This window comes from Vidua macroura, chromosome 2 (assembly GCF_024509145.1).
Source record: "Vidua macroura isolate BioBank_ID:100142 chromosome 2, ASM2450914v1, whole genome shotgun sequence".
Taxonomy (NCBI): Eukaryota; Metazoa; Chordata; class Aves; order Passeriformes; family Viduidae; genus Vidua; species Vidua macroura.
The window spans coordinates 65,049,452-65,074,915 of record NC_071572.1 but is presented as its reverse complement, the minus strand read 5'-3'; the positions used below and the strand labels follow the sequence as shown (position 1 = coordinate 65,074,915).

Sequence of the window (25,464 nt, the reverse complement as noted above, 5' to 3'; positions counted from 1 at the left end):
GCTGCCTATTCATTCCCTCAGTTGGCCTTATGAAAACGCTTGCAGATTTGGATTCCTTTTACAAGAATATTACTCCAGGGTGTATTTCAGTTAACACTGGAAGAAATAATGTATTCCACAGTATTGCAATGTACAAAGATCATGCCAAACAGCTTGATGGAGCAGTAGTGGGTCCTTCCCTCACCTTCTCCCTGCTCTCTGAGTTCTTTAGAGCACGTGTTGTCCCCTGGGTGTGCTTTGTTCCTGTACCCCAGTCAGGTGAGGCATAGCTGCTTCCCCCTGTTCCACAGAGGGCCTTCACAGCCAGCCTTTGGCACTTGCTTCTGTCTGTCGGTGAAAGAGCAAGGAATCCAGGAGAAGCAGCAAGGGAAGAAAAGAAGGGCATTTCACAGCAGAGAGGAACAGATTCCCACTGTGCCATAGAGCTCTCACCACTTTTCCCATGCTTTTTAAGCACTTATTAAATGAGCCTGTGTGTCTGCCTTTGTACTAACCCCTTACCTAAGGGTTCAATCTAGTGCTGAATTACAGAAATGGAAGCAGTGGAGGAAGCTGCTTGTGGTAGAAACTGTTAATTGAATTGCACAGTTAGAAAATCTATTTTGAATTTTTAGTTAGACATCTGTGGTGGCTGAAAATCAGAGGATTTGAGGTAGGGAAAGAAAGTTCTGTTTAATACCTCTATCTCAGTGTCCAGATGGACATGCAGCTTAGGCTTAGTATCTTTAAGCTCAGGATCCAATATGATACCCAGCTTTAGCTGAAATTTTATATGGATGTGAAGATATTGAAAGAGATGTCAGCAATTAAAAAAATAATAATGGGAATTGAGAGAGAGCACTGACGATCTCAGGGTATCTGTGCTATAGAGAGATGTCGTTGCAGTGAGAATAAAATGCCTATGCTTCAAATCTGATGACAGAATTACAAACAATCTTTCTAAATTATGTGATTGCTTCATAAAGTTTGTTTGAAGGCTTCAGTCAAGTGAAGGTTTTAAACACTAAATAACTTCAGTTTTAAGTCTGTATTAGGCTGAGTCAAGCAAAAATATCCTCATATAACACAAGCACAGGGAAGGATCTGGTTTATGCATAAGGATTTTCTTCTATACTTCAAGCCCAGGGGAAAATGTAAAGTTTGTAAATTTAATTTTGTTTCATACTGTATAGAAATGAAGTCCATAATGGAATGTACATATTAAAACAGCTTGAAGGTTTGTGAAAGAAAAATGATTGGTTTTAAATGACATGCCATTATTCTTAAGATAAAGAATATTATTCTTTTTTAGTCTTGAGTTTCCTAAAATAAGTGAAGTGAGAAATTTGAACTTGTTTCTGATTCAATTTTTAGTGATTAACTGCATTTCCTGAGGTATGGTTAATTTCTCAGCCAAATGTTTCATGGATCTTCCACACCTTCATTACAGCTCTGGCTCTGCTTCAGAATGTTTATCATTTACATCATTCTTTTTATCTTGAGAGAGAAAAAAAAATCAAAACAAATATGAAGTAGCCCTTAGTACCTGTAGGTCTTAGCCACTTACTGTAAATGTTTAATCACATTTCTTTCATCCATTTGTCATATGAATATCACCATCTTGCTAAACGTACTATTAACTCTCTGAATTAAGAAGTGGAATTAAATTTTATAGCAACATGCATCCAAATTGATGGAAAAACTATCTTGAAAGGAAAATACACCTGCATTAAACATGCTGTTGTGTGAACTGCTTTCATTTATCTGAAGTGGTTAATGCACTTGGTTGAATTATAGTTCTCTCTATCCAGTGTTATGATAAGGTTGCAACAAGAATACTGGAAATATAATATTTCTTCCATGCCTAAAGAGCTGTCTCTGAAGTACTTAACGCTAGAAAATGCCACTGCTCTCAGTGTAAGAAAACAGGAAGTATCACAGCCAGAAATTCCTCTAATTTATCTATCAAAGTCACTGTTGATAGGACTTGTTAAAACCCTTTTTGAGGGATTAAAGACTTTTAAATTCTTTAGATATTTTGCTCTTGAAAGTGTTTTCTGTGCTGTGCCTGCTTGTATTTAAGCTTCTTATTGTGGAATCAGTAAGGATAAAGGCGTTTCAGTAAAGTACCAAGTTTACTTGAGCACGAGACTTTTGACTCTGAGAAGATTAGCAAGTTTGAATATTAGCTTTTTTCACCAGCACATCATGATTCTTAGTCACCAGCATTAACTGTGAAGGTAACCTTTCCATAGAAGATAGGAACCTGGGAGATATTTCCAAAGCGGGACTGGAGAGGAAGGAGCATGTTCTGTTCTCATCATGGGAATAATAGGACTAGAGGTCTTTTGGAGAAACCACTTATTTATGTACTTACTTGTAGCTGCTGTGCATGACATGAATAGCAACTGAATGAACAGAATCTAGAAAATGGACTAATAATTCAAGGATTTTTCTCCTTCAAGTGTGTTTGTCTGGATTCCTTTTCTACACAACTTATGGTCCTCAATAAAATTTTAATGAAATTTGTGTTTGGGTTTTGCTCATTTGTTTCATTTTAAGAGTTTGACTGGCTATTTTCACTGTCTCTCCTGTTCCATCATACTTTATTTTTCTTCCAACTTTCAATAATCCAGATTGTAAATTGCATGTTCTTATATTATTATTATAATAGTATATCGCTACATTATCTCCATTTTAGATTTCTTGAGGACTTCAGCTTCTGTCAAAATTTTAAAATTAACTGTATTGGTTGACTAAACTATTTCTTCATGTTCCTTTAGACTTTTACTTTTAAAACAGTTTCATGGGGTTTGACCAACATATAACACAGTCTTAGGCCAATTTATAATGATTTTTATCTCGTTTATTTGAAACAGATGGTTCACAAGCACCAGCCAGGCCCCCTAAACCACTTCCTCGAAGAACTGCACCAGAAATACATCACAGGAAACCATACAGCTCTGACAGTTCCACGGAAAATGTGGATGCAAAAATTGCAAAACTTATGGGAGAGGGCTATTCCTTTGAAGAAGTCAAGAGGGCACTTGAAATTGCCCAGAATAACGTTGACGTGGCCCGCAGTATTTTAAGAGAGTTTGTCTGTTTTCCTCCACTGGTCTCCCCACGTCTCAATCTATAGCAGTATCAAGATTTTCTTGAAGCATATGAATTCTACAGATACACATGTGGATTGGGGCATGAGAGGAAGAACAGAATGGATATTTTTCTTCCATCCTTAGCAGAACGGTGTTTGTTTCCAGCCGTTTATCAAAGGCTCCTGGCTGCTGTGATCAAGACTTATAAATATGCTGAGGCTTATGTATTTTTGCTAGCCATACTTTTTTAAATCAGGGTTGAACTTACAAAATAATTTATAAGAAGTTTACTTCCCTAGAACTTTTAATCTGTGAAATGCTTTTTCTTGTTTACAAGTTGGCAAGTTACAGTTTTCTAGTTTGTGCCTGTACTATGTCCTGTTCATATTCCCTTGTACTTGTGGTCAGTTCTGCTGTAGTATTCCCAACAGTTTCCATGCTGACCACTCCATCAACTAAATCATCACTCTCTAGAAGTTCTGTTTTTCGTTTGTTTTTTTTTTTTTTTTTTCTTTTACAAGATGCTTTAATTGTTTTTTGCATTTCAGTTCATCAAATACAAAAAGTATGTGGCCTTCACTACTGATTTCTTTTTTTTCTTCTGAGATTCCTTTGCTTTTGAGAGAGGACATATCTGAATGTAAAACACATTATTTTGTGAACTGCCTTTTTAAAGGTATTTTGACAGTAATTTTGGGCAGCTTTCTGTTTCACAAGAATTCCATGACCTGTAGTCTCAAGGTCTTTTATATACAGTTTCCACCAAAAAATCCCAACCAACAAATAAAACACTTCATGCAGCAGTGATACTGAGTTCTTACATGTAAAATCTCTTTCAAAATTGAGTGTTTGATTTCAGATGTTTAAAAAAAGCCAAATGCACACTGCATGCAGCATAATTCTGTGTTTTGATTACACACTAATGGCACCAGTTCTTCATGGCAAGACTAAAAGGAATCTTTTTCTATGATATTAAAGGTATTCAGGTAAATTCCAGTTCTAAATTCAGTAAGGAGAATGCGGTTATTGTCTTGTTTGAGTGATTATCCTGTGGTTCATTGTGGCTTGGATCAGTTTGTATTAACTTGGAAACTTTAAATCTTTGATGCACTGTTAATTTAATGCTACTGTAGCAATATTTTCTGCAAAATTTTTTAATAACATCCTCCCTTCCCTGTACACTTTATAATCCTCGAGGATGTGTTTAACACCCAAATTCATTCACACACTTTCCAACTGCTTAGTTGGAAATACATTTTTGCTTTACTTGGTTAGTTATACACCAAACTTTGGCATTTTATTTTTGAGCCCCAATTGATGTAAGCCATTTTAAAAATCTTCCTGATTTTAAAAAAGAGAGAGAAGACAATTCTATTCTGAATACTTTAAAAGTTGAGTCCAAACATTTTCAGAAAAATTCTTAAGATTGCTGCTTTCTTGGTTGTTTGGGAAACTTTGAAACTTTTCTTCTAATACTATTGAACAAATAAAACCATGTGGTATTTAGAATATTTTTTCTCATTTTGATATGTGATGAGTATATGAAAATTTTTGGTGTGCCAGGCTGGGTGTGAAGTATATATTCATTATTCCATTTCAGCTGTTAGTGTTCTCTTTCACTCTGCTGAGCAAGTGCTAGAATTTATATCACTTACAAGATCAGATCTCACCAGCCAGTGCATTTGCTGTAAAGATGTTTTCAAAGACAGCACATGGCTGAACTGCAGGTTTGAAGTAACTGAGAACACCCATTGGAAATTATTCTGCTATCTCAAAGTCCCGATGTTTCATGACTTGTTCTTAAAACTGATAAAATTATTTTGTAGCATCACAAAACACAGTATGGATATTGTTAATCTGCTTCAGTGATAGAAGATTATCAGGAGAATACAGGGTATAGGGAAGAGCTGCTGCTCCATTTGGATTTAAGCAAATGGTTCTGAGTTTATGTTCCAGGAAAAGACATTTGCATCTTCCTGTAATTGTTCATTCCTCAAGTACAGCTTAAGAAAAGTTTTGGTGTAAGTTATATTCTGTGCTTTTGACTCAAATTAACCTCTTTTCTCTGTTTTGGGAGAAAGTTTTGTGTAGTATGGAACCCTCTTGTTCATTTCGTTTGTTTGCAACATCACTGTAGCATTTTAACTAGCTATAAATTGAAAATTATTCAGGCTATTAAATTATACACTTTGATTGTACTGGAATTACTGAAATGAGGTTCTAGCATAACTGCCAGCATAGCAGTGATGAAAAAAAGAGCACTTTACAAGGACAAACAAACAATCTTCAGATTGAGTTTTGAAATTTTGAATTGTAATGAAGAACTCATTTTCTCCTTTTTATGCAGCAGCTTAGTATAAATTACGTCCTTATATGTCAGTTAGAGGCTGGAACTGCTGTCTGATAGATGAAGGTTTTTAAAGTTTTCCTTCTTTCTGGTTGTGACCACCAGAGACACTTTTTTTATTATGTGTTAAAAATCCAAACTTGATTAGCAATATTTTGAGTGGTAACTTGAAAAGATTTCCATTAATCTTTAAATGAGTGCGCTAATAACACTTCTAAATAGTGGAACATACAGACTGTTTCAAACCTGTTCTGGTTAGTAGTTTGAAAGTCAAACAGCAAAATTGCTTAGCTGGAGTGTTGAAGTTTACTTTGCAGGAATTAATAGGCTTAAAATAAATTAATCTGGCTGCAGTCTAGTTCTCTAAAGACATCGTTTTCTAAACATATTTTTAACCTTTGAAAGACTTAAAGGTTTGAGCCTGGCAGTGTGTTCTGCACTTACATAACTTTAAGGAAGACTGACTTGAATGAGTGCTTGGGTGAACAAAGCTGATTAAACTCAGAAACATTTTAAGTCTTTAGACCATCCTTGTGTTGTCTGTTGGCCTCACCTTTTCTGTCCTTTTTGCTGAGTTACTGCATTTTGAGCAAATTGGCTGAATAAGTTGAGCAGAGCAAGTGGACATCAGCAGCACAGATCTTTTCCAAAGGCTTTGTGTAGGAAAAATTTAAATTGTGGTAAAGGAAACAAATATAATTAGCCATGTTAATGGCTTGTCTGGAACCCTAAAATGGCTACTGGTAAAATTTGTTAATGTCCAGTATCTCAAGAGTGCATCTGGCACAGTTTTTTACAATGTGAATTTAGGAAATTTTGTACCAGGATCATTTCTTCTGTTGTATTTCTCTCACTTTCAGTTTGAAGCTTTACTTTGCACTGACAACTCTGACCTGAAATTTGTGTCTTAAACATTGACAAATTTTGAAGAAAATGAACACCGTATTCAAAGCAAATTCAGGTGCTACCTGATGACCTGGAATTTAGCGCTTTTAGGAGTGACTTCTTGAAAAAGGACTTCATCAGTTTCCATTTTGAAGGATTTTCTTTCAAATAACTATTTTATCTGAAAATGCCTTTTATAAACTTGTCTAATGTTGCAAATTTAGTGATGTTTAGTGATTCAATTAATTTATATTTTATTCAACATTCTTTTTAAATTTTGGTTATTTTATGTATGCTCAAGTTCTTTATCTATTCGTGTAAGGTATTTTATAAAATGAATGTTAAGAGAATTTTGGGTTAGTCCATGATTTTTCAAGACTCTGTCTCTATTATTGAATATTATCACTTTTCATATGATGCTTTAGCAACATAGCCTGTCCTGTGTAGGTGCCTTAAAAAAAATTGTTTTGTAAGCCACAAAAATGAGGCCTTGCCCTAAAATAGGGTGAATCATTGCATTGAGACATGTGCTTTTTATCCCCATACATTACTTCATTTTTAAATTTCACTAGTGAAAGTTAATAAATTGGCAGTAATTTTTGAATGTGCATGTAATAGTTGTATAGCAGAAAGATGCTAACCATTAAATGTTTAGAATCCAAAGTGGTAAACACAGTCCGACTGTATATTAATTTGCAGGATTCTTTTCCTGAAGAAAATTGCAATAACTGACACTTATATTTTTTTTTAATATCCCAGGAATTTACATTCTCCAACATTGTACTCTTAATGTCAAAAATATTTTAGCTGTGTAAAACATTTTTTTCCTGTTACTGTATCCCAGCATTCTGGCAAAAGTTTAGAAAATCAAACCCCTCTGCTATGCATAACAATACAAGTGTTGCTATTTCAACCTCAGCACTGTTCCCTGCAGCTGGATTAGACCTTTAGTGCTGAGATTTTCATGGTACTTCATTCAGTGTGTTAAATCCTTGTCTACTGTGTATGTCACTAGTCATATTGCTAATTAGAGAATTTACCTATTTCTGTCATTTTTACTGTTATGTGAGAGTTAGGTGTTACTTTATTGTGTTACAATCAAATTTTAGCAGCTGGGTGCTCTAGGAATATTTCAGGAATTTTTATTTGATAGACCCTGTCATTATTCTGGGTGAGATACCTGCCTCCATTAATCAGTTTCAGTAAGTTTCCATCAAGAAATTGATAAGTTTAGATTTTAAAACACTGTTACTGTGACATATGAACATTCCATTTGGCCTTAGATGATCTCATGTCTAGCAGTGGAAATTCTTATTCAGAATGAATGCTAATTCTCAAATCTTAATCTTAAATCAAAAATAAATCTTAAATTTGTGAAACTTAATTGCATAAACATCCTCAGGATTGTAAGGAACTTAGAAGACTCAGAATATTGTGAACTGTGACAAGATTCTTGCTTTGTAGACCTGCCAGAAGTAAAAGCATAAACCCATTGAACTGTGAAGCTGTTTGCATCTGTCTGGATCTGTGAAGGAATCAGCCAGTTCAACTACAACAGTACTGCTTGGAAAACAGCATTTCTATTGCAGTAAGTGCCACAGTAGCCCGTAGGATGGGAGATGAGCAGATAACTAGGCAGAAGGAGATAATTTTGTAGTAACAATCCAAGTCCCTCTCTGCTGTTGCCGTGTAAATTTAGCTAGTGTGAATTGCTTGGAGATCTAGTGCACAGGAAGGAGTGTTTGTTTATGATTTTTCCAGGTTTCAGTTACTGTGTTCTTCTCAGGAAAGTGTCCTTCTCTGAGGACAGTGTGTCTTATTTAGAAATCACAATGTTTAGGAGTAGGATGCCAGGGTTTTAGCAGCAGAGGGAAGTGTGAAATAGCATTGTGCTCACAAAGTGTTTACATGCTAGCAAAACAAACAAAAGCTTTATAAGGATTTCAGTGGAAGCACCTCTGTTTTCAAGGATTTCAGTGGGTGCACCTCTGTTTTCATCATGTTGGCTTTTGAAGGATGTGTGCATGTATGCTGAGATGTGCATGCTGGTCTGGTGGAGTGGGGAGGACAGACAATGTCAGGTGATACCAGCCTGGGGAGTTCAGACCATGTGGTAATCATGTTACAAAATTCCTGCTCCTTTTGGGTAGCTGAATCTGCACAGTAGTCAAGCTACTACAGTCACCCATGTTCTACAAGGCAAGTCTTTGTCCCTGTGTAGCTGGAGAGGTACATACATTTACTCCAAAATAGGGAATTTGGCTTCTGTGCATCTGTGTAGTGATCAGGGCACTGAAAGTAATATCTGCTCCCTAGTTTTCATTAGACCACAATACAGAAAGTGCCCTTGGAGAACTCTCTTTAATTTGCTAATGGAGTGTCATTGAATTTCTAATTCTTTACAAACATAAGTAAATTTGCATCATTAGCCTTTCAGAAATACCTGAAGGTAGTGGCTGGTAGTTTTTTGAAGAATTTTGACTATTAATTTACTTGAACATGTGACTTGAGTGTTTCCTTATGTTTACATTTTGGTTACCAATTTATTGTGGTCCATATGAAATTCTTGGGCCTTTATTTCAAAGCTTTTATTCTCTTTTCACTATGGCTGTTGTCAGTAGTACGTTTATTAGGCTTATGCACTAAAATTCAAATTATCCTTCTCTCCTACATGCCAGCTTGAGCCATGTTCAGCCTGACCTTTGTCCCACAATGGATGTGTCACTGTGCATCCTCATCTGCTCCCTCTAAGACTTTTTTTATCATCTTCTCCCACCCCAAATCTCTTCAGTGACATCAATCACCAGCACCTCCTTCCTCTCCATAATGACAGACACTTCAGTTTCCTATCTCAGCTTGCAACCACATCAGTATTTTTTTCTGAGGTCCCTTATAAAGTGTTTTGCTGGCCTTGTCTGTCTCAGTGATTATACAGATTCTCTGCACTGTATCCGAATGGTCCATGAGCATGGTCATCCAAAATGGATTGAGAATTCTGTGAGAAAGCCTGTTTTCTTTATTATCACTGGGTTTTTTCCTGTTCTCTTCTTGACCTGGAAGACCATTCTTGTATTTCATGATTTACTTGTCAGGGATGAAGATGAAATCCACTTCTAATTTCAGCAGATCCCTATTTTGCTTCTGAGCCGTGAAAAGAAACTAACACAGATGACATCTTCTAGTAACAGCCCTTCTATTTGAGATGAATTGTGTCTAAATATATGGGAGTTAATAAGTTTGTCCAATAAATTTGGTTTGTATCTTGAAAACTCAAAAAAACATTTGCTTACTTTCAGTACTGATTGAGGAGCAGGTGGAAGGGATGAATTTTATAAGATGTGTCAGTGAAATTGGGAACTTACTTGCACATAAAGGTGATTGATTACTATAAGCAGCTGGGATAAAAGATTGACCTTTGAAATCAAAGAGGTAAGTATCATATAGCTTGAAAATTCTCACACAGAGAAGGTGAAAGCACTATATCTGAATGATTCCACCAATGGCCTCCAAAAGACTTTTCTTCCTCATTTGTCAGGTAGTGTTGCCCATATGTTAGCTGTGTTGATGACAATTTTGTAGCTTTTGAGGTGAACCAATATCTGTGAGCATGACCAGAGATAAGTTTGTGGGTTTGCATGCTGCTGCCTGGAGGAGGAGCCACATTATAGTTTTCCCAAATTCTAACAGAATTGGGTGCATTTCATTAGCACAGAAGTGTAGATTGCCCACTGGACAAGATCCTCCAGAGACAGGACAGCTGGATAGTGAGGGAAGGGTTGAGAATATACAACCTGGCTGAGCAAGGAGGTGCTAGAACTGTGATTTTCTTGGGAGAGCAGGAATATTGTGTAATGGAAGCAGGAGGCAAGGGAATCAGATGAGAAATGATGGGTGGACATTTGGTGCAAACTTAGAGAAGTGTTTCAGAGTGTGGGTAGAGGGGGGTATTTGAGTTGTACTGTACAAGGGTGTGCTTTAGTGGGGGAAATCTTACTTGCCACACTTGGGGCAGAACACAATTACATGAAAAGGGCCTTATGTTCCTGCATGAAACATTCCAGAGTGATCTCTGCCATAGTTAATGCCCTTATTTTAGTGTTTGCCCTCACACCACTACTCTTCACACACACACACCACCCCCACCCTTGCTGTGGTCTGTGGCACAGTGCTGAAATTCTTTGTGGCAATCTGCTTAGTCAGTTCTCATAGAGACATTTTTTACCTGTGATTTGAAGTGAGGTTTCCAGGCCCTTCAAGGCTTTTCTATGTGTTTTGAGGTTTAGCTTGAGCAGAAAGACTATTAGCAGTAAATAAACCTTGCTTGGAGTTACACAGACTTGTCTTCATGCATTGGCATCCTTTCCTTTGATGTGTTGGTGTTGCTGAGTAAAGAGTCTCCAAGATTACTGGGAGAGGCAGAGCCCTGATTGTATCTGTGCTTTGTTTTTAGGATACTGGCTGACCAGGGCATTGCTGCAGGCTGTGAGCCTGCCATCAGACTGGCTCTTGGTTACCTTTTTATCCACATTCCATAACAATTTGTAAAGGCCTGAGACAAAATTAAAATTGACTGTGGCTTCATGCAAAGATATTGTGGGTATGCTTTGCGCTTTTTGTAGCTATGTAATTTGCTCTATTTGTGTGTGGTGTCATGAGCATAATGCTGTAAAACTCCACCTATCCTGAAGCCTGTGTCATTTCCATGCCTGTTCAGTGGTTGCTGTACTCTGCCTCGTGAAGTGCACTCATCTCCTCTGATGGGGTGCACAGGACAAAGGCTAATTTCTTGCTAGTGATGAGCACAGCAGTGTGGAATAACAGCTCGTATGCAAACTCTTGTTGATGTACCAACTACCTTAGCAATGTGGATTGATTTTCCTTGGTTGGTTGAGCTGAAATTTATTTTTCAGTGATCTGCCCTATGGGATCTTGTATTATTGATATTTTATCATCTTGTATTTGAGCTTTCTCTGTTACAGCAATATCATGCCTCTTGAGGCTGCCTGGTCTCCCTTTCAAGACAGTAGCAAAGTCTGTCAGGAGAACTGTATGAGGTGTGTGGAGTGAGTCTAGTTGCCTGATTTGTTAGTAGCATGTTTGTGGGAGAAAAGAAATTTCAGGAGAAGCATTTTTGAATGTATTTATTTATTTAGAGAACAGGTTTTATGGTGGAGAAGTTTTTATTTTCAGTTTTTGGAAGCTATTGCATGTGCCTTTGAAAACAGAAAGGTGCTAGCACTCAGCAGTGGCTTTGAGGGAGCTGCATATCCTCCAACTATTTTTGTTTGCTTGTTTCTTGGTTAATAAACAAGTAGGGAAACTTCTGCTCCCTATACTTCCTGAAATTATTCCAAGTTACTGGTGCTTGTTCAGCACTATTTGAAAAAGACCTTGTTAATCTTTTGTTGGCATGTCAGTGACAAGAGGTTAAAAAGGTTTCTCAGAGGAAATGGGAAGGAGTGATGTGACAAAGGTATCTGCAAAGAAAGAAAAGAAAAAAAAGATGAAGAAAATCCCCTTATGGAAAGAAAAAAAAAAAAAAACAAAAAAAAAAAAAAAAAAAAAACCAAAAAAACCACAACAAACCAAAAACCAGAAGGAAGACAGAAGAGGGTTCATTTGATGAAAAACTTTCTCCATAACTAAATAAGAAGTGTAATTACGATCATCAGCTGAAACACAAATGGTGGTGGGTAATACATCTTAATAATTCCATTTAATGCTGCTTTAAATTAACAAGTCTCAGAAAGAATGGGCCTTTCTTTTGTTCTTTATATTCTAATAAAAATATACTTAGTTGATGTCTAAGTTTAGAAAAGATTCACCAAATTAGGTGGTTTGAAATTAATAGTGAGAAAGTTCACCAAGTCTTAAAAATGAATGATTAAGCAAAGAAAATTTTGTCATTTGGCAGTTTTGTATCTGAGCTCAGTTTGGAACCTGTTAAATGGGGAAAGTGTTGAGACCTTACAGGTTACTTTGAAATGGGAGATTGTGGGTTTTTTTTCTCAGAATTGAAATCTGGGTTTCACTTTTCAGTGCAGTTGTGGAAATAATTTTCCAGCTACAGAGCAGTCATGCTGTGACTATGCTTTATGCTTATGACTGGCAACAAATCATACAGCCATCAGGCATGCTGAGAATTGTTATTGCCCAAATATAATGAAATTATCTGGGGGGGCAATTGTGATACCTCAGTTTCAGGTGGTCCAGTTTCTGAAACAAGTTCCTTGTCATCCAACATATTTTAAGATTTCTCGGTGCCCTTAAAACCACCTGTGCACCCAAGATCCTTAGCTGCTTTTTAAACCTATTTATCAAGAGAAACTCTGGCCTTAGTAGGTGTTCCAGTACGTGGAAGGGAGAGGGAATGGAGGGAGGTGCCCTCCTTCTACTTCTATGTCTCTATAATTAATCTCTCTAAACTGCAGAGCTTTAGTGAGATCTCTTTGCAAAGGTTTTATTTTATGTAGTACTAGTAAAGCTTGTGTGAGTTCTGTCACTCAAGAAATACAGTTTATGTGTATTTCACTTTGTTTAAATACAGAAACACATCTAGAGAGTGCAGAAATGTGTGAGCCAGGCCAGTAGGGCAGTTTAGGGGAGTACAAAGGAAAGAACTGCTTCTGCATTTCTGTAATAAACTCGGGAACAAATTGGACAATACTTCATTTGCATGTCTGCTGAATAACATGTATAGAGAGGGAGACTCCCAGAAAACCAGCCTATAATAAGCTAGGAAATGCTTGCCTGATCTCTGGGCTGCATGTCAGCTACTTTGAAGCTGCAGTGGCAGTGGGCTTTCTTGGGCTGGAGAATAAGAAGGGGAAAGTCCTTAAGACTTTGGCACTTTTTTTGCATTCTACATTTACATCAATGAATTGAGCCTTATTCAAACCAGGGGATCAGTTTTACAAAGCCATATCCTGATGAGAGGAAATGTTGCTAGGACTGGCCTTTCAGTTTAGAGAGGAGCTGGACTTTGAGACTGAACCTAAAATTATCAGATAAAGACAATGACAGGATATTTGGTTGTCTTGGTTTGAGGAGGAGGGGGCTGACATTTTTTTTCAAATATTTTAAGATAAGTTTTCCTCTTTTAAATTTTGTTGACTAAAATCCATGGTTATTCCCTGTTCCCTTCCCTATTGTGAAGTGGAGACTGTGTTTATTTATGAAAGCCCTATCAGATTAATTCAGGGGGAAGAGGGGGATCAGGGCAAAGAGGTTCCACAAGAGTAGTTCTAAAAATGCTTTGAAAGCTATTTTAGGAATGGTGATGCCAGAACTCACATACATAGAGAGAGACATTCTTTGGATGTACAGCAATATCCTTGTGGCAAGCAGTAAGAAATGAAAATGTTTTATGTCTCTAAGAAACAATCTCAGTAATTTTGCTGATGTTTTGTTTATGCTGTAAGAGCATATTGTTTCTCGAGAAGCATAGTTGTAGTTTAATTGTATGATAATTGGAATTTAAATACACATCATAAGTGTAGCTCATTTATTTGTGCCCTTGAAAGTTGGTACAATGCTGGAAGCTGCAAAACACCTATTCCTCATTTCTAGAGAGTAAGAAATTTCCCCTTTCTACAGCTGGACTATGAGCACTGGCAGATAGGCCAGTCTGTAAGTGATGGAACAAAGCATTACAGGCTCAGTTTTGTTGTTTTCCCAAGCTTTGTTACGCAGCGATTTTTTGTCATTTTGCCAAGACAAAAACTTGATCAGTTCAGTTTAAAGGGACAGTCAAACCATCATGGGTTCAGCAGGAGAAGTCATGAAAAGTTCAGGGAGTAGGTGAAAATAATAGCATTTGCAATTATTTTTCTGCCATTGTGTCCCTCTGCCGAGGGACTGAACTTCTCATCATGTGGGTGTTTGCAATTTGTTTCCTTTCTCCCTTAACTATTCTTTCTCTTTTTCTTTAATAAGTTCTCTTCTGTTTATCCAGACTTTCTTTGTGTGATGCAAGTAGCAGTGTTACTATGTGAGGCAAAACTTTTTAACAGGGTCTGTTGAGATAGGATAAGGTAATGTTTGAAACTGAAGGACTGATTTAGATTAGATTGAAGGAAGCATTTTTTTACGGTAAGGGTGGTGAGACACTGGAACAGGTTGCTGTGAGAGGTGGGGAATGCCCCAGCCCTGGAAACATTGAGGGCCAGGTGGATGGGGCTCTGAACATCCTGCTCTGGTGGAAGGTATCCTGCTTATTGTGAGAGGGATTGGACTAGGTGGCCTTTAAAGGTCTCTTTTAACCCATTCTATGATTCTGTGATTAAGGCCATATAAAGGAGGAAAGCTTCATGTAAAAGCAGATCCAAAGAAGTCTATACTATGGTTAAGGAGCCCTGTTCAAGCAGTTTGGACTCCAGCTCTTGATGTGCATTTCTGTTTCTTAAGCTTCTATCAAAATACTGAAGTCAGTAAAGGTTGACTTCTATGTGACTCACTTCTATTTATTTAAAAATTAAATCAATAGAAATATAGTACATATGCCAAAAACCTTCATGATTTGAAATGAAAAGCAATTAAAAGCAGATGATCTGGGCTAAAGTCATTAGAAGAGATTTATGCTCTAATTAATCTACATATCTTGTTTCTATTAAGCTTTTTCCTGATAAAATAAAACCAACTTTGTTATTCCACTCTGGCCGTTCTTCAACCAAATTTCTACTGCCTCAAAGTCAGGAGTCTAACTGCTGAGAGTTTTATTCTTCCTCGCCACTTCAGAAGACATGGAGCTCCATGAAGAAGAAACTATCAGGATGTTGACATTAAATGCAATGCTTTTCACATGACTTTTTTCCTCATATTTGGGAGATAAGAAAAAACATGGAAATTAAAGACATACTGCTTGAAATGAACAGGGCTATTGCCTTTATTAATGTTCAGCTCTTTATTAAAAAGATCAGCTGGGCAGGGGGCTCGACACAGAGCTGGCCCCCACGGTTGTAGCTTTCCCAGGCAGCCAAAAGGAAGGAGGCGTGCAGAGTCTGTCACTGGAGTCCCGAGCAGCAGCTGTCCTTTCTCCTTTCCTTGTGGCACACTGGTGGCCCAAGGATGAGGAGGCGTGATGTGCAGTCTGTTGCTGAAGTCCAGAACAACAGCTGTCCCCGCTCCTTCCTTGGTGGCAGCACCAGGGCTTTCTGTCTCTTATCTTCTGGCTTCTCAGAGCCTAATATAGTCTGTTCTTTCTTAGGTGATGGCGACGGTTAAAAGCCAGTCAGGGGATGTGTTTCCCTCTTCCTCAGCTAGGGCATTTGTCTAGACTCCTCTATTGTGTTCAGTTTTTGATTTATATTCATTTTTATCTCCTAAAAATACTCCCATGATCCTAAGGGGTTTTTATTTGCATGTTAGTCCCAGAATGGCAGCGTGGAGGGGTGGGAGGCCAGGTAGTTTAGAGAAAACAAACAGAGCAATTAGCTAATTAGCATTTCAATATCGGTACTTAGCTAGAGTTAGTAGTTTTCTTTTAGTGTTGCCATGGGAACTAGGAAAGCCCTGCCCGCGTCTCTGGGGAACACCTGGAAACTGTTCATAACACTGCTGTCATTATTTCTATTTATCTAATCCTGGACAAAAGTGTTGTTACAGTGGTGAGACCCTAGTGACCTACATGCTGGAAAAGTGGAAAACACAGAATAGAAAAAAAGTTTTCTACTAATAATTTTGTCCCTAATGTGAGGCAGAAACATAAAATATATATATAAATATATAAACATATAAATTTCCTATTGAAATATAAAATAGGAAAATAAAATCAAACAAGGGAAAATTTGAGGAAATAGCCATGTAGGGGAGAGTACAAGCAAACAACTATCTTGACAGGCACCATTTCTTTTATACTGGCAACTGTGAAAGGTAGCATAGGAAATTTAACCAAGCAAAATTATGTATAGTGTTCAGATATCTTTGTAGATATTTGTAAAATGCAATTAGATTTAATTTACAAACACCTGAAATACGCCAGTGGGGGAAGCCTGTGTACCTTTTTAAACCTAATTAGAACATCCATTTTCACTCCCCATCCCATTTTCAATAAAAGCAGATGCACATTTTTGAATTATGCTGTTACAGCTCTCTTACAGTGCTTGGCTGGTAGTCTCACCTCAACTTCTTCAGTCTCAGGCTTTATATTTTTTCTCTTGGTTCATCTCATAAACTTCCCTCATCCCTTCTATTTGCTTATTATGATTTCTCTGTTATTAAGATTTTCCTCAGATATTTTGAAATCCTATCTTCCCACCCTTGCTGGCTATTGCAGCCTAAGTACCACAGCTGCCAAGAGCCTGTGCCTATCTCTTCAAGATCCTGACATGTCACACTGTGAACTCTCTCTTTACAATCTTTGTTGCCCAGGGACATTTGGTAACAGATACACTCCACTTCTTTCTTGCCCTTTCTGTCTTCCACGGTGAGCAAGTGTCTCATTAACAGCTGTTCATTAGCTGTTCCCTTGCTGTTTGTGCAGCCTGAAGTACCTGGCCAGCTTTGTAAGTGGCTTTAAGTGCAGTCATCCCTTGTCTGCACAAAGCATCGATGCTGTGTCGAGACCATTAAGCTTTTAACTGTGTCAGTGGTTTGTCTTCTTTCTTGGCTGGAATCATACTTGTCTGTGTGTTTCCGCAATTCTGTCTCCTTTGCAGCATGTTGCTAATCCACAGACAGAAGGGGCTTGGAACACAAGGCCTGTGAGGAGTGACTGAGGAAGCTGGGGCTGTTTAGCCTGGAGAAAAGGAGACTCGGGGGTGACCTTATCCCTCTCTGCAACTTCCTGAAAGGTCGTTGTAGTCAGGTGGGGTTGGTCTCTTTCTCCAGGCAGCAACTGACAGAACCAGAGGACCCAGTCTTAAGCTTTGCCAAGGGAAATACAGATTTTTGGCTATTAGGATAAAGTTTTTATGGGAAGAGTGATAAAGCACTGGAATGGTCTGCCGGGGAAGGTAGTGGAGTCACCATCCCTGGATGGGTTTAAAAAAAGACTGGATGTGGCACTCGGTGCCATGGTTTAGCTGAGGTGTTGGGGCATGGGTTGGACTCGATCTTTACGGTCTCTTCCAACCTAGTGATTCTGTGAATGCTCTGGGGCTGTGAACATGTGGGACTTCTTAAGGTAAACTCTTGGCAGGGGGAAGATGGGCAGTGAGGGCAGTGGTACAGCTGCTGAGGGCTTGGGCTCTACAATCAGTGGATCAGGCCATGCTGCTCTGTGGTGACTCCAGATGACGGCTATTTGAGACAGTGCTGATGTGACTGCTGCTGTCAGCCCAACATGCCCTAGTTCCCTGTAAAACTTTTTTTTTTTTTTTAAATTTTTTTTTTTTTTTTTGTGAAAATGTTGATATTAGCATGTCCTGTGGGTTGTGGTGAATCATGCTAGCCAGGAAAGCTGTGGTGCTAGCTGTCTTCCTGAGGTGAGTCAGAAGATGCAAATGAAAGAAACTCATATACTTTTCTCTGCAATCTCTGTTAACAATATCTGCTTTCACTTTCAAACAGGACCCCACTGAACTGGACATATAATAACCATTTCAAATGCGTAAGAGCTTGCAGATTGCAGCAGTGCAGAGAAATGATCTTAAAGAGAATGGGACTAATTTTATAGACTGGGAAAATAATGGGTTTTCTCAAATTCTTTTTTTCTACAATTTTTATCCACTTTTTAGCACAATTTTTTCTACAATTTTTATCCACTTAAGTTTTATAATGAAATGGGGCATGTTTGTGTGCTTTAAAATGATCCAGTTTCTGTCTTGTAACAACTGGTTTGTAACTCCACAGGGGAGTATTTAAGCTGCTCAAGGCTGTTTAAAAAGATTGTTTAATGATGTGACACCTCTTTCATGGAATATCTGCAGCATTTTTGGTTTTTTTTTTTTTTTTTTTTTTTTTTTTTTTTTTTTTTTTTGTTTTTTGTTTTTTTTTTGTTTTGTTTTTTTTTTTTTTTTTTGTTTTTGTTTTTTGGTTTTTTTGTGTTTTTTTTGGTTTTTTTTTTGTGTTTTTTTTTTGTTTTTTTTTTTTTGTTTTTAACATTTTTGTTTATTGTTTTGCTGTAGGGGTTGGTGTCTTGCCTCTGCCCTGGAAATGAAGAATTTACTGTAAATGTGCTTTGACTGAAGCTCTGCAGTTGATGTGGTTTCTCTGGTGCAGAAAGTGCTGTGTGCACCCCAGGGGCTGATAGTCCTGACAACACACTGTTCATGTTATCTTCACATTCATTTGCTGGCATCTTTTTTGAGAGTGTGTGGGTCAAGAAAAAACTTGGATACTTTCCTCCTCCTTTTCTCTAATTACCTATGCCAATCACATGCTTAAGAAAGACTGGAAGTTACATCACTACCAATCCATGACCATGAGACCAAAACCAAATGGGAGACCAGTGACCAAATGAGATGGAAAGGAGGTAGAATTGCAGTAGCAGTGAATACAGAGGATAAAATTATGGCAAATATATGAAGTCATTGGGATAGATTGCTAGCAATTGAGATGTTTGAAGGAATTTAATGACAGGGAAAAAAAGACTTTTGCAGGAGGACTGATTTTGGGTTTTTTGCTTCACTTTCTATCAGGTGAAAAACTAGCTGCAAGGAGCTTTCCAGGATGGAGATCAGTCAAAAGATAAACAGGTAGGAGGCAGAGGAAGGGGGAGAGTAGAAAGAATCTTCCTGCTTGTGGTTGGTTTTGGTAGTAAAAGAAGAAACAAGAGGAGTCCAGGAACTGCTTGACAGGGGATGCACAGCTCTTCTGAAAATGGTTTTGGTGCTGGAGTACGGACTGTCTAGTGCACTTAACCTATCCAGAGGCATGCTCCTTCCAAATTGCCTGCCTTAGTTGCTGACTCAATACTGATGAAGTGTCTACAATGCTGGCCTGCAAACATGTGGGCTCTTGCTTCAGCACTGCCTTTATTCCATTTTTTCAGCTTTCTCTCTGTGAAGACTTTCTCATTAGAGTTTAGAATTAGTTCAGTATATGGATAGTGATTTCTCCCCTTCACTTCAGAGCTGTTTGACGAAAGTCTTACCGAAACCCTATAAAACAAGGGGCCTAACTGTGTTGTGTGCTGAAGGAGCTTCTAAGCTGAGTTCATCAGATCTGCCCAGCTCTGTGTGTGTACACAGCCCTGCCCAGGGTTTTTTCCGAGCCACCCTCTTCCCTGCACATTCAGTCCATCCCTCTGTGCCTGTGCATAGGAGAACATGAAGGACAGACACATCCTCCTGATGTGAAGAAGATGTGATGTCACAGTGGTAAAGGCTGAAATAATACTGTTGCTGTGCATGCAATCTTCTGCAGCAAACACAGGAGAAATGGACTTCCTGCAGGGTTGCTTGCATGCACAAAGCCATGGCTGCAGCAGAGGGGAGGGAAGGGGAGCTGTGGGGACAGTCACAGGAGGGGGAGCTGCTGTGGAGTAGTGCTGCAGGGTGAATGTTAACTGTGGGCTTGTGGCTCACACTCACATCGCCCATGTTCTAGTGCTGTTCAATAGCAAGAGGACCCTGGAGGGCTGGAAACAATGCTATGCAAGGTTTTAGTGTGTCACTGCAGGCTTGGCTACCAGAGTTGCCAACCTCTCCTGCCTCCTCTTTTCTTGAGCCTGAGTTGCAGCATCACAGGGTCGTTTATAAACAGGTGTCACATTACAGGAGAAAGTTTGATTCATCATAAATAGCAGCCCTGTGTTTCAGCAGATATTTTGTGAGTGTAGTGAGCCTAAATCAAGGCAGTGTGGATTAAACTTACTGATTCTACACTTACAGATTCTAGCCACAAGCATTATCCTGGGGAGGATAAACTTCATGGTAGGCTTGATTTTAACCTTATGAATACTAGTATAAGAGAATAATCAAATTCATGATTATGAATGATGCAGCTCCACTGCAAAAGAAGAGAAAGATGTCCAGTCAGACTCTGGCTCCTAAATCCTCTGGCTTAAATTAGATTTTTTCTAATTTGAAAAATTAACAGCTAGTCAGGTACTCAAGACTATGCCTAAAGTTACAAGCAAATGAAAAAGATTTTTCAAGTTTTTTACAGAATTGAAACAAATGTAGTAAGTTTTTATTAAAGTCCCTCTGATTTCCTAGCTCACTTTCAGAGGATGTTTGTCAATCTAAACCCCTTTCACAGCCTGGAAAATACTGTCTTTTAATAAAACTCCTTTGAAATCCTTATCCATTATCTTGGCATCTTGTAGAAGGTACAATTATGTCCCAAAGTTTGGTTGGCCAAGTCTTGTTCAATGGATGACAGCTTCCAATCCTCTTCAGTAAATAATGGTTCCATTTCTCTAAGGTTTTTTTTCTTTTCCTCTTTCTGATATCTCAAGCCAGGGAACAGTGTATATTCCTACAAATCTGAGTTTAAATGAAACCGAAGCTAACTTTGATTTGCTTCTGTTCCTTCTCATCAGACAAACTGGCTTGCATTAATCATATTAATAAAAATGGCATTAAAATTATCAAGTTTTAAAAAGGCACATGACCCACCAAGTTACAAGTCATCCTGTATGCATATGAATTAAAACTTGTCTAAATTTTAGCAAAAGCTCAAAGGAATCACATTTATCCCTGCATGGTTTTAATTTGGAAAGCTCCCTGTAATGCAAGATATATCCCATCCTAGTATGGTTCTCTAATCACAGTATTATTTAATTTTGATGGATGACCCCCGAATGTTTTAAATCCACTAAGATGTTCAGTAATTAGAATTTTTAAAAATACTTTGTTTCCTTAAATATGCATGGTGACATCCATCTATGGTCACATGGATTTCTCCTGTCATTATTCATTCTCCTTGCAAAAAAAAAAAAAAAAAAAATCAAGTAATTTGTATTGAGAACTTACCTTTGCTGCTACGTGGTGGAGGGAGCATGTTTTCATTTATCTCTTTTAGTAACTGCTCCCTTTTTGAGTGGTTGTGCTCTGAAGAGGTGCACATTTTTCAGAAATGCTGGAAGCCCTTCTCCTCCCTCCCCAGTCTCCAAGTAGTAGCATTGTCCCAACAGGAGAGCCAGAAAATCACTTCATCCATTCTGAGTGCTTGCCAATGGAAACTCAAGCATAAGGTAGAATTCACCAGGTTTTTTTTTTTTCTCCATTTCATGCTTCCCTCTCCATTTTCTTTTTATTGTAATGTTTCACCCTACAATTTTTGTGATAGAATATATAATGCTTGCATACACAAATCTAGTGTATATTTTCAGTGCAGAATATTTATTTATTTAGTGGTTGTACAAAGCAAGACAAAGCGTTGGGATGTTAATCTGTCATCTTTCCCAGACTCCAAGCAAGGTTTTTCTCTCATCCTGAGTCATGATTCCTTGTCTGACCTTTGCAGAGCAGCCTATCCTTTCTCAGTTGCATTTCACAGCATTGCTGATGGTTTGCTGCTCTTTGCTCAGCTGCTCCTGTGCTGTTTTCTCTTCCACTAGCCTCTATTTTATTTCTAGTCAGAATTTGCATGTTTAGTCTGCTCCTTGCGTTCTAAGATCTCTCTCCTCTCATTTCCTGCTTTGGCAGTTTCGGATCGTTCTTTATTTTCTGAAGTGCATTTCCCCCTCCTTTGCTCTTTGTCACCTGCATCCCTTGGCTCACTGATGTGTCTGATGAGGTGTTCCCTCCCATCTTCCCATCAGAGCCTCTCTGTGCAAGGTTTCCTCCTTGTCCATGCCCCCGGCAATCTCCTGGGAGCCAATCTCCTGCTGTGCAAAGCCAAGGCTGCCTGCCCTCCAGTGCCCCTCCGTGCAGGGAGAGGCAGTGGAGCAGGGGGAAGCACATCTGGGGGAACAGCTGCCAGACGCGGGGGAAGCAGAAACAGGCTTGTCTCATGGCAGAAGGTGGTTGGAGGAGCAGGCTGTGATCTAGCACATGCTGCTTTCTGAGAGGGCCCTGAGAGGGAAGCCTGCAGCTCCATCAGACATTGGGACTGATGTGGGAGATGCTCAGTGTAGCTCAGAGTGCCATCTATGGAGGTCCCCTTGCCTTTCCACAAGCATGGTGTTTGCTGGGTTTTCCCTCATTCATGGCCAGTTTTACCCTTTATTTCAGAGGTGACAAAACCCCAGCCCAGCAAAACAAGACGGCAGGGCTGTACCACCACTTGCCAGTGTCTGGATTTAGGCAGTGAGCCCAGGAGGGTCCTGGCTTGACTAACTAGGGGAGAAAAATATTTCCTTTCTGGGCCACTAAATAATCAGGTAATATTAACAAGTAAAATTTGATCAGACTTCTGATTAGGAAAGAGTAAGCCAGGAGTTTGAAGCTTGTTGTGTCAACAGAACAGATTAGCTTGAGTTTGAGATTCTGCTTTCAATAAGGAACTGTTAATAGAATTATAGTTAGTGTCTGACTTCCTCATGGGGTTCTGACCAGGATACAGGGCTTTGAGCAGTTGCTGAGTACCACAGGATATGGACTGGGACTTTATAAACAGCCAGACAGAAGGCTACCAAATCATGTAATTACAATAAATAATGATAAGGGAGTAGGGAAATCTCTAACTTTCATGAATAAGGTAAAACTTGCATGTTGGGAAAATACCAGTAGGTTGCTGTCATTTGCCTGAGGTGACCAGTTGGGAGGGCAGATGTCCTGCTGAGGGGCTCTGAACTCACTGTTGTACAAGGCTTTACTTGCAGAATAGCCCAGTTCAACACTGAAAAGTTCTGAACAATTCTGACAAGTGACCCTTTTTACTGGAAAGCACTGAGATCATGTCACCCACACCTTGTGAGTGGGCTCATTGCATGCAAGGAGAAACTGCCAACATGATGTGACCTGGAATTACCATTCCAATCACCCAAATGGCATTTGAGTTCTTATAGAGAAGAGATTTTAGAAGGAGAAAATAGATATTTCTTGTAAATTTTTTACTGAGCCTGACTACTTTCAGCCAGCTCTGAGAAATGGCCAGCAGATCTTCACATACTAAACCATTGCTGTTTTGTCATATAAACCAGTGTCACAGAAAATCAGGGTACCGACTATTAAAACCATATTGTAAATGCCTAACATTTAGAAATATAAATAATGCTTAGCCTACTTTTCTCATCAGGATAGGATCCAGTGACAGTGTGATTAATCATAGGCTGTTCAGTATCAGTAGGGGGAAATGAAACCTATTAATGCTGCCATGTTCTCCAGGCACTGAGAACTGTGCTGGGAGGAAATGATCTCTAACGTGAGGGAAGACAAACTCCTAATTCCACACACAAAATTCCACCTGCTGTCAAGAATGATTAGGGATATCAGAATGGTATCTGAGGGTATCTGTGGTGATTGCTTGATCTTTGTGGCTAATGAAGTTAACTGTCTACAGTCAGACCCCCATTAAAGTTCAGTGTGGTGTTTTAGGTTGTGCCTAAAATGCTCCCCTGCCCCAGATAGTAGGAGCAGGACAATTGCTCCCTTGGAGGATGCTTCTCTCTGCCTCAGAAACCAGCAGTGTGAGGGGTGCACATTGCTTTCAGCCCAGAGCAGCAAGCTTTGCTTCTGCTTGTTATTTCAGACACTGGGGACACTTTTTAGATGCTGTCCTTAAGCAGTGCTTTGCTCTGCTGCCATCATCACCACCATCATTAATGATGCTCTTCAACTTTATCTGGGGGGCAAGGGGTTGGGAACAAAGCAGTGTTTCCTCTACATCTTTGAACTTCAGCACAGTGGATTTAAACAAAGACATCTTCTGTGCTACATTATAGCCAGGCTACCTGTCTGCTACACAAATGATTAATTTCAGCATAATCTCTATGGATTTTGTCATCCCTCAGATCACTTTGAGTTAACCTATGGGCAGGGGGTGAGCAGATGTCCTGCTGGAATGCCAGGTCTTGGATTCTAATATGTCTGAAGGAAAGCTGTAGATTGTCTGAAGGACACACTAAGGGCAATGCACTGCAATCCATCAGCTAAGAGGGAGCAGGATGGTGATGATGTGAACAGAAACACAGTGACAAGTTGCTGTCACATGCACACTGCTCATGCAGATGACACAGAAGTGCTTGTACTTAACTGGATGCAGGTAGTGGTATCAAGGCTCCCATATGGAGTGATCTGTCTTAGAGGGCAGGTAAGCTAAAAATAACCAGGCAGCTGTAGAGGAGTTTGTCTTGCCAGGTCCCTCTCAGTTAGGGAACTGTATGAGTAAAGCTGAGATTGCTTCATTACTGTTATTGAACCTGCTGAATTTGGGTACAGCTGTAGCAGCACTGGGACCAGTGGAGAAGCAGTAATCAGAAACACATTAATTTGGGAGGGGAATGGCTAGAGGAAATGAGCTATAAGAGGAACAAAAAAGGTTCAGAAGTGGAGAAATGGAAAGTAAGATAAAAATCAAGTAAAAAACAAAGGAGGGCAGATTTTCCAGCAGTGAGAGTATGAGCTTTTAGAGATGTTAGTGTAGCTGTCCTGCTGGCCTAAGGCCACCAGGATGCCAGAGGGAACCCTTGGGACAACTCACTTGCCTGCCAACCAGGCCTACTTTGGAAAGGACTGGTGTAGGGGGAGGCAGAGCCAAGGGGGATAACTTGCGCCTTAATGTTAAATGCTGTGTGGAGGGAAGGTGATGTCTAGTTTAGTAGTAGTTATGTGCAATTAATAGGATTTAGCATTGATAAATGGTAGCTTTGTAGCTGTGTGTAATAGCAAGCAAAATAATGTAAATTTGACACAGTTTGTTTATTAGTTAATTAAATTATTTTATTATTTATTACTAATATGTTGATTAATGAGTAAGAATTACAGTCCCTATCAGTTCTAGCTCAAGCCTGCAATATAAAGGAGGAGAGTCAGACCCTGAGGCAAAAACCCAGCATGTGATTCTTCTGAAACTGGACCTTGGATGGCTGTGTCTCTATGGAACCCAAAGTGATAAGAAAGTGTTGTAAACATGTTAAACACCAGTCTGGTTGCTCTTGCACTTAGACTGTCTTCCATAGTAATCTGCAATCCTGAAGGTCATGTATTTCATGTAAAAGTTCTTTCATTCCCATTTTTAGCTCATTAGTTCCTACATGGTCAAAATTGTCCTGATCTCTCAAATGCCTACGTAAATATTTTTGGTTAAGCTAGTTTCAGCTTATGGTTCCTGTTTTGGAACAGGAGGGTTGGCACATTTTTGTTTGGAAATTTATAATCATCTTTT

At 38.9% G+C, this 25,464-nt stretch overlaps 1 protein-coding gene across 4 annotated transcripts in view; it reads left to right on the top strand.

The window, feature by feature from the left end:
• The window catches only part of CBLB (Cbl proto-oncogene B), a 129,524-nt gene extending 123,584 nt beyond the window's left edge, over nt 1-5,940 (top strand). For all 4 annotated transcript variants that reach the window (XM_053970566.1, XM_053970568.1, XM_053970567.1 and 1 more), the window contains one exon: nt 2,859-5,940. In XM_053970566.1, coding sequence (XP_053826541.1) covers nt 2,859-3,121 — 263 coding nt within the window. In that variant the 3' untranslated portion in view covers nt 3,122-5,940. The remainder of the gene's footprint in view (nt 1-2,858) is intronic.
• The last annotated feature ends 19,524 nt before the right edge of the window (nt 5,941-25,464 follow it).